This window comes from Hylaeus anthracinus, unplaced genomic scaffold (assembly GCF_026225885.1).
Source record: "Hylaeus anthracinus isolate JK02 unplaced genomic scaffold, UHH_iyHylAnth1.0_haploid 0, whole genome shotgun sequence".
Lineage (NCBI taxonomy): Eukaryota > Metazoa > Arthropoda > Insecta > Hymenoptera > Colletidae > Hylaeus > Hylaeus anthracinus.
Window position 1 is genome coordinate 20095363 of NW_026533254.1, and position 9738 is coordinate 20105100.

The window sequence follows — 9738 nt, forward strand, 5'->3', positions numbered from 1 at the left end:
TTAACGTAAAACCAGCGGAAAGTTCGAATCGGTTGCCGTGACTCGCGGAATGTGGCAATGTCGAAGGGCGATCGTAAGAGAGACTAACTGCGAGCGAAGAGAGCGAAGGATAGCGTGGTATAGACGGTGGGGGGGGGGGGACCAGGAGGGGTGGCCCGGGTAAAGCAAATTATTCACACTCAAACGACTCCATTTCAATATCGGACCGAGGCCCAGGGACAAAAGAAGGGCGAGATGCCTGTCTCCCTTCTGCTTTCGCTTTGCCAGTACCCGGCAGCCCGATACCTTTGGCTGCACCCTGTAGGCTTAACTATCCTCTTTTTTTTTTTACTCTCCCACCCCGGTTTCTCGCTCCCTCTGACCCTGCCTTCGCCTCTGCCTCTTCTTCGCGCTCATATTCCTGGTTATTTTGACTCCACTCCGATCCCAACCCCTCTGCGTGCGACACCGACGACTTATAGACTGTGCCAGACTTCCTCTAGGTTTGGGACTATTCGAATAGTCCGCTATAGTCATTCCTCGATATACGCAGTAAAGAATTCTTTCGAATCCTTTGCCATTCGTCAACCCCTGTAGCCACGAAGTAGTGAAAATCTTATCTCATCTTATTTTACTATTAGTATATATTATATATTATACTTTATACTGTAAGATAAAGAGACGCAAGGTTTGCATAGTGTACGTATACAAGTTCAACAAAAAACGTTGTATATTCCGAAGTTTGATATAATTTTGTGAAAAGGGATTGGTTTAGAGTAGTAAAAAAATATGTATATATTTTTATAACAAATATATATATGTATATATGTGTATATATGTGATTTTAGTAAAAAAAAAAAAAAATATTTTCGTGGTACGAAACGATTGAAAATAATTGTTTTACTTATTATAAGATGCCACGTTGCATTATTCACAAACGGTTTGCGATACTCCACCGCACTTGGGATATTTTCATGAATTTTAGTGTTTCGTCGAACAGCAGCAGTTTTATCCGTTAAACGAGAGTGAAACGAAACTCGACCGGCGCGGATCGTTAAATACCGATCACGTGGTGGGCAACGAAGCGAACAGACGCGCGAATAATTCGCGAGCAGAAGTGTATCCGCGATTATAAATTCAGAAGGACAACGCGCGGCACGACCGACCCTGATGTCGGCTAGCACGTCGCCGCCATCCTTCTTTTCTCTGATGCTGGTCAGATCGAGTCCACCGCTGAATTTATTAGCACGAAAATCATAGTCACGCGTGCCGCGTGCACGGAATCGATTAGAAGCTGCGAGCGCCTCGCAGATTCGTCGGAGTTAAAATTAAATCGACGTAATCGCCGCATAATCGACGGATCCCTCGAACGTTAGGAGTCGATACCGGTAGACGTGATCGGTCGTCGTTCCTCGATTAGGGGGAGTCGGCCATGGACGGCGTATGACGAGTTCTCACTGATTCAGTCGATGACCTACGGAATGCTAATAAGTGGCTTAGAAATTTGTAATGACCTCACGTAGCTGACCTGGAGTTTTTCTTTTCTTTTCTTTCAAGTTTTGCATTGCGATGGTAATTATAATAGGTGTGCACGGTGGCCATTTTTGGGTGGTTAAAGCATAGCACGAAGATGATTTGTTTTATTGCGATTTTAACAGAGTTGGACGAATTTTTAGTCGAACAGTAATTAACGAATGAGACGTTTAAATGAAATTTCTATTCGGACTGGTTTGTTGATGCGTCGCGCTGGGTATTTAGTTTAAGAATATTTTCATCGAATAAAGGGCCTTTGTTTTATGCGATTTTACAACGAACGTAAATCGGAATGATAATTGAAAGTTCTGGATATTAAATAAACTGGATATTAATAATACTCCGTGGAATTGATTAATTATTCAGTAAGATTTTAGGCGTCGACGAGTAATATTTTCCATCGAGAACGTGTCTCGAAGCACCGAAAAAAGCGAAGGTAAAACGCCACCGGATGATGAGCCAACAATGATCGAGGATTCATCAGTGTTTTAGGAGGTCAATGTCACCCGACGGCCGGCAAACCGGCGTGGATCCTCTTAAACATGCAGACCGCATACGAGACACGGTGTATATAATCCACGGCTGGTGGCATCAGAAATCAGTCAACTCCAAAAGACAACAGAGTAACAAACTAGCACCACAATGAAGGTAGCCTCTCCAGCGACGTATTCGAGAAACGTACATCGCAATCAAAACTAACCCTCATTCTAATCACTCGATTAACAATTATTTGATTATAGAGACTACAGAGAGCTTTTGTTATTTAATAGAGCACTTCAAAGTAGCGAAAATATACTTGTGGAAAAGTGACCAAACGACAGTGTTTAAGTTTCACGAGAATATTTGCAATTGCTATAATAATAACTCATTCTCTAAGCTAGCACAATGATCATGCGAGACTGTATCGATGGTTAAGCGAAGATAGATTTAAAAATGAGTAATTTCATTTTGTCGAACAGATATTCGTCGCTATCGCCCTTTTGGTCGCCGCGGTCGCCGCAGAGCCTCCGAGGTACCGTCAACAACAAAGACAATACTATTTTGCACGACAGCAAGAAGAAACTACTACTGCTGACGCACCTTACCCCGCGTCTAATTGGAGGCCAGCTGGACCAGCCTTCAATCTTCCTCAGAGAGCACCCCAACAACAATACGGAGCACCTACTGCGCCTCAGCAACAATACGGAGCACCTGCCGCACCTCAGCAACAATACGGAGCACCTGCCGCACCTCAGCAACAATACGGAGCACCTGCCGCACCTCAGCAACAATACGGAGCACCCGCCGCACCTCAGCAGCAATATGGAGCACCGACTGCGCCTCAGCAGCAATACGGAGCACCAGCGGTTCCACAACAACAATACGGAGCACCACAAGAAGCCACCACCACTGAAGTACCAAACAGCACGGAAGTGGACGAAGCCACTACCGTCGCAAGTGTCACTGAGTCTGAGGTGAGAGAGGTTTTCCTTTCGATTCGAGTGAAGGAATACTCTAGGATTAAACATCTCTAGGTCTTTCGAATTCTACAATCTCTTGGTCCTAAGGTCTATAGATTTTGGAATTGCTGGATTTTGAGAATTCTAGGTCCTGAGGTTTCTAGATTCCGAGGTCTCTGAACCCTAAAATCTATAAATTTTCAAATTCCTACATCCTGAGCATTCTAGGTCCTGAAGTCTCAAAATCCTAAAGCTTTAGATCCTAAAAACTCGCGATGAATAACGAAACCCAAGGGACCGAGACCACCCGACAATTCACTTCTAAGAAAAACACACAACCATGAATTCAGTAAGTTTCTCTCGAATCTATTCCAACCGCGATTTCTTCTCTTGCCATAAATCGAGGCTTCCAGACAAACGGTCCAAGTAGATTTTCACGGAAACGTGTTACTGGATTTGTTGTAGTCTCCGCAACAAGAACAAGGAAACAGAAGAATGGAGACTGTTGGCACGAGCCTACAGGACCCGTAGAGTTCCGCACGGAATTTTAACTCACTCCGGCATCTTCTCGTTTTTGTTCCTTTCTGTCTTTCGATGCTCTTATTCGGCCGGCTTAACGACATTACTATTCAAGTCATCGTTTACTTTCGATCGCTGTGCAGGCACGCGTGTGCCCTTACCAAATTCGAAACCGGTGTGACACAATCTGTGATGCAGCCAACCGTGATTCGAGTCCTCAGGATCGTTCACCGGGCCTCGCGACCTTTTTTTCCAGGACGCTTGGCGCGGGTGAAGGAACCGAACGATGGCTTAATCACTCCCTTGTATGCTTGGATCAGTCGGATCCAGCATCTCCAAACTCTAAGGACTCTAAACCGTGAGGACTCTAGACTCTAAGGTCTTTAGGTCCTAGAATTTCTAGGTCCTGAGAATTCTAGACCCTGTCTAGACCCTAGAGTCTGTAAGGTCTAAGGTCATCAGGCTCTAAAATTTCTATTTCTCGAGATCTCTAGGTTCTAGGATCTCTAAGCCTCAGGGCCCAGGCCGAGTCTCCAGGCCCTGGAACCTCTAAACTATAAGTCAGGTCCTGAGACCTTCAGGTCCTACGATTTCTAGGTCCTAAGATCTCTAAGCCTTAAGGTCTCTGGACTCTTGGATCCAAGTTTTCTAGGTCCTAGAATCTCTAATCTCTCGAGTCCTCGAGTTCTAAAATTTCCAGAGCTTCATATCTCTAAGCTTCTCTACTACAACGACCCAAGTACACGTCCTTCACAAACACAGATCCAACTTGTCGTTTTCCTTTTCGACTTCTAACGCATCTTCTCATGTAATTTCACCGCGATCCTTGTTTCAGTCCGAGCCCGTGAACTCGGTAAACGAGCTCGAAGACGAAGACGTGGACGAACTTCCTCAGCAATCCGGCGAGTACTACATCGCCCTTCCCGACGGACGTCTTCAACGCGTGCAGTACGTCAGCCGTCAGAACCTGGAAGCCATGAAGTACTTCGCCAAGATTCGCGCCGAGAACGTGGAGCCTCTTCGTGGACCGATCTACGCTTACTCTCCCCTCCAGAAGCTGCAGATCCTGCCAGCTGGACTGCAAGTGTCCGTCGCTCCGGTCGCGCCGATCACAGCTGCGTCTGCAGAAACGAAACCGCAAAAACTCGAAATCAAGCCGGTCGCCACCCAAGTGCAATACCAATACGACAATCCTGCCGGCGTGATTCCTCTTCCCTCCAGCCCATTGAGCTCCTCTTACACCACGTACACAACCAATTACCAGGTGCCTGCCAGCGACCCGAGATTCCTCGTGACCTTGCAGTAGGTCAACGGAAATTACCATTATGTATTTATATGTATAAACCTATGTATTCTGACAAGGGCCCTGCCCTAATTCAATCCCCGTTAAGTCACTTGTACATGCTGTGTAGATATAACGCGTCGAGTCAATATCGTAATTGTAGATTAGGGTTGACGTAACAATAAAGCTGACGATTATCATTGCAAACTGTGCGTTTCTGAGTCATGCGTGTTGCGCAACGATCTCTTGCGTGATTGTTAATATTCATGGTTCCTCGCTGTAACGGTCGGGGGATTTTGATTAATATTCCTTCGTTGGAATCGTGAATAACAATTGGCGAGGTCTCGATGCGTGAGGTTACGGTGTGACCAGTGGGACCAGTGAGGACATGGAGATTTTAAGTTCTAGTGTTTAAAACTTGAAGGCTTTGAGACCTAAAAGACTTGGAATTTAAGGTCCGGGGATGAAGAAATTCCAGGATCCAGAGGTCCTGAGATCTAGAAACATTGGGTCCAGGGACTTGAGATCCCTGGCTTAGGATTTAAGGCGTCGGGATGTACAAATTTCAGGACCTCTAAGCTTTTATAGGATATCTAATACCAAGTCTCTGGATTCGGAGTTCTACGTCCTGAGATCTTTAGACTCTAGGATGTCCAAGTCTTAATATCTCTACGTCCTAGAGTCTCTAACAATAAGATCTTCAGGTCCTGAGATGCCTAGGCCTTAAAGTTTTTGGACTCTTAGATCTCTAGGTCCTACAATCTCTAAGCTTTAAGGTCTTTAGGTCCTGAGATCTCTAGGTTCTGAAATTCCTAGGTTCTGTGATCTCTAGGTTCTGAAATTCCTAGGTTTTAAAGTTTCAAGCCCCTTAGGTCTCTAGATCCTAGATACTCTAGATTTGAGATATCTGGTTTAGGATTGAAGGCCTCAGGACGTAGAAATTTCAGGACCTGGTGATCTCAAGATGCAGATCGCAGGACTTGGAGATCTCAAGATCCAGAAACCACAGGACCAAAGAGTGAAAATCAACTGACTTCCAAGCTACAGATTTCGTGTCCTGGATGAATCGCAAGCGTGACTAGACCTTTCGCAAACTTAAACAAGGCAGTATTCGTAAATTTAATTCTGTTCCTACGATTACTTCTGTTCAAAGTTTTAATATGTGCATTCCACGGGGCGCGACTAGTCGTCGAATTAATAAAAAGCGAATTTTGCAATTTGATTGCGTCGCAAAGGAAGAAATTAACGGCGGCAGTTGCGGGATACGATGAAAAGCAACCAGCGATGAGAAAGGGAGAGCATTTTGGTGGGTTGGAACGTGGCTGTAGAATTTCAGGAGGATCCTGACGAGGGATTGGTTGTGTCGGAGGGAACTTATGAAACGGCCAACCCTGGTAGAGTCGAGCGAGATATTAAATTTCTGGAATTTTGCGGTTAGGCGCGTCTACATGCCGACGGTTCTCTCACCGACACACTCCCCCTGTCTACGTCTGCGTCCACGTGCCACGGCTAAGGTAATTCTTTCATGGGATTTCTCCCATTACCTTCTCGATACGGTGATTCGAGCGTGATACATTGTCGAGCAAATTGCAACAGTCCCGAACAAAACTGATACATTTAATTTCATTTTAGGAAATTTACACTCGCCAGCTAACGATATATCTTTGGACACTCCTATGAGTAACGTATCAATGACGATTTTTTATTTCACTGTGCAAGATTTTTTATTTCTCGTTCTAAGGTTTCTAGGGTCTAAGGTCTTTAGGTCTAAGGTCTTTAGGCACTCGGCTCTAAGGTTTCTTTGTCCTAAGGTCTCTAGGTCCTAAGCTCCGAGGCTACTAGGTTCTAAGGCCTCTAGATGGTACAGTCTCTAGGTACTAAATTCTCCGGTATCTAGGTCCTAAGGTTTCTAGGCTGTAAACTCTAAGCTACCTAGGTTCTAAGGTCCGAGGCTTCTAAATTCCAAGTTCTATAATCCCTATGTCATAAACACTCTAGTACTTTGGTCCTAATATTTCTAAGCCCTAATATTTCTGAGCTCTCTATGTTCTAAGCTCTGACACTTCCAAGTTCTAAACTCTGAGGCCTCTAGATTCCACATAATACTTAGATCCTAAACTCTCTAGTATCTAGTTCCTAAGGTTTCCTCGCTCTAAACTCTAAGGATCCTAGTGTTGCACAGCCTCGCTTCTAAGTCTCTAGAATCGTCTCCTGCGCGTGAAAGTTTGCATTCCAATCCTGGAACAATGAGATATAGTTGGCGCTGATTTTTATGAAAATTCCATCCCACGCAACAAATCGAGCGTAGGGCAACGAGCTTTTCGGCAAATCCGCAACGAACTTTTCGAAAGCCCACAGCAGGGCCGTTCAGCGGAGAACAAAGGGATTTCGACGACGCTAAGTACCTTCAAGACGCGAGGAGCGTCTAAGTTGAAACCGAATTTTAGATTGGCCAATTACTCTGGCCAAGCGGTCAAGACCAATTAAACTCCGGCGATCTTAAGACCGGACCAATCGGTAAGAGAGCTGCGGTTGCTTGAAAGCCTCTCTCCCCCTTCCCCGGACCGATTCCCGTGAATTCCAGACGAGTTTCTTTGGACAGTCCTAAACTCGTTCCCGGAGGCATCTATTCTCCCTGCGTTGAACTTCGCCTTTCGTTGGATATCCGAGGTAACGAAGAGGCGAACTACAAGCCAGAGTGAGACAGACCAGCCGAGATAGAGATAGAGAGAACGATATAGTTCTAGGAAACAAAGTTTTCTGTCCAGATCTCGACCATCCCCCTGCCCCATCGGTCCCACCTCCGCGACACAGACGCCTGCATTTGAACCAAACCAACCGGCGCATCATCCTTCCCACGGGATATTAACTTTTCCGGAAGTTGCCTCCGTCGCTTCCTTTTTTTTTTCTCCCTTTCCCGCTCGGTCTGTTTCCCTCGTTCCCCGACGAGTTCCCCGTTTTCGTCCGGCGGTGTTTTATTTTTAGTAGAACTGCGAGGGTAATTGTCTGCCGTTTAGGCGCGGGCACTGTCCAGAGTTTTTAATAACCCCGTTTTAAATAACCCTTCAGCGCGACATTATTTTTGTATCGGAATGCATAAGGGCGGTGTTGCGTGAACGGAGGATTGATAGGGGTACGACCTCGACGTCTGGGACAGGAATGGGCGAGCTGATGGCGCGCGGGTCATTCATGGTTCGTCAACTACGCTATCGGTCGTTAATTTCGATACACCGCAACACCTGTAACTTTCCCAAAGAAAGGCGAATGTAATTAATGATTGACATAAATATTGGGTCGTCCGGAAAGATCGTGCCTATTTTTAAGAAAAATTCAAAGGCGTGTTTGAATTTTGATGTATATTTATCGAATTATATATATATGTACCATTTTCTTTCACAACTTTTCCACATTTTAAAGAATGTATATATGTTATTTGTTTTCAGCCATTCCGACGTATTCAGACCTGTGCCGTCTACTAAAACTCGGCATGGACTTTCCAGACCGCCCAATACATTAACAAAAGAAACGTGACGTCGCATAATTTTTGATTAATTTAGAGCAAACTTTTGATTTGTAGCTAGTTGGTATCTGAAAAATTATTTTTTTTAATAGTTTCCATGGATCCTTTCATTTGCATAACGTTATTAAAACACATGACGAAACGATGACTGTGCACAGTGTAATATTACGCTTAATCAGCTGAGGAATCGTTTCGTTACGTCGTCGCTGAAACAAAGGCAAAGACGGTATTGCAGCTGCATTGTCAACGACTTTATCCAATCAGATAAATCTACCCCCGTAGCAGAATCGCGAACAATGTTCCACTGTGAAATTCAACACGCAAACATCCGGTACTTACAGATGATTACCAAAGATAGAAATCGCGACTACCATTGCGATTCCCTCTGCGTGAAAATGAAACAGACGTTATATTCCCAAAATGGCCGCCAACGAGGAGATTCTGGTCTGGCAATTAACCGAATTAAGTAATCGCCAACCCAATAGAATCGCCGTGTGCGCGAGACGAGCCATGAGAACCAGCCACGACCACCCGCAAACACGAGGAAACCTAGAGAACGCGACAAGTGAGACGACGGAGAATAGAAACTAAGGATAAGAAAAGACGGTCGAGGTCAGGGGGTGAAGTTTCGTCGGCGGTTCCGGCAATTGAGATCATCGACGGGGGTTAACGCTCCTAGCGGAGGATTGTATGGCCACGTCTGGCCGAGCAAAAGGGTGGCGAGCGTTCGTTTCTCGAGTTCGCGCACCGCGGGCATCCCTGGCCCTCTGTGTTTACGCTCGTTTGTCTCGCCTCCGCGTGGGCCGAGATCGAGAAAATAGCGGGAGGCGCCCCGCGGAGCCTGTGGGAACGCGAACGAACCACGTCCCTGGAATATAGTTCCCTAAATTGTTGGAACCATCTCCCGCACCCACGAGAGAAGCGTTCGATTAACGCATTCGGCGACTGACAGCTATTTTACGTTTCTAATACCGAGTACTGGCGAAAATAATAGAATTCCAAAGCTGGACATCGGACGTTTGTATACATACACGGTCTGTCTAAAAAAAACTTTTGCTATAAAAAGAAAAAAGTACCAGTAAAGTTTTTACACACACGTTTATTTACTCGAAATAATCTTCCTCTGCGTCGATACAGCGTGTAGACCGCGTAATTAACATTTCGAAGGACCTTTGCAGCTCCTGTTTTCGTAGCTCGTTTAGTACGGGAGTTACAGCGGCCTGAATTTTATTCGAATTGGCATTGTTACCTTGGATCATTCACCCTACTCGCCTGGCCTGGTTCCCTGCGATTATTTTCTTTTCGCAAAATTGAAAATTCCAATGAGGGGAACACATTATAGCAACATTTCGGAGATTCAGGCCGCCGTAACCGCCGCACGGTGGGACGAAACGGCCTTTCGGCGATCATAAAATCGATGTTCGTGAATTCGAAAAATTGAAAAACTGTTTATGTACATCGATAGA

At 45.4% G+C, this 9738-nt stretch overlaps 2 protein-coding genes across 3 annotated transcripts in view; one reads left to right on the forward strand and one right to left on the reverse strand.

Annotated features, from left to right (window-relative positions):
• The window catches only part of LOC128886450 (paired box protein Pax-6-like), a 94044-nt gene that overhangs the window by 19149 nt on the left and 65157 nt on the right, over positions 1-9738 (reverse strand). The window lies entirely within an intron of this gene.
• On the forward strand, positions 2094-4947 carry LOC128886636 (uncharacterized). The gene is made up of 3 exons (XM_054141699.1): positions 2094-2160; positions 2472-2966; positions 4306-4947. The coding sequence occupies exons 1-3, from the start codon at positions 2155-2157 to the stop codon at positions 4774-4776; spliced, it is 972 nt and encodes a 323-aa protein (XP_053997674.1). The 5' UTR covers positions 2094-2154; the 3' UTR covers positions 4777-4947.

Bases quoted from the DNA above. Each gene is read 5' to 3' on its own strand.
- LOC128886636 (XM_054141699.1), top strand. The intron at 2,967-4,305 runs GTGAGAGAGGTT...TCCTTGTTTCAG, and splicing joins CAAGTGTCACTGAGTCTGAG to TCCGAGCCCGTGAACTCGGT.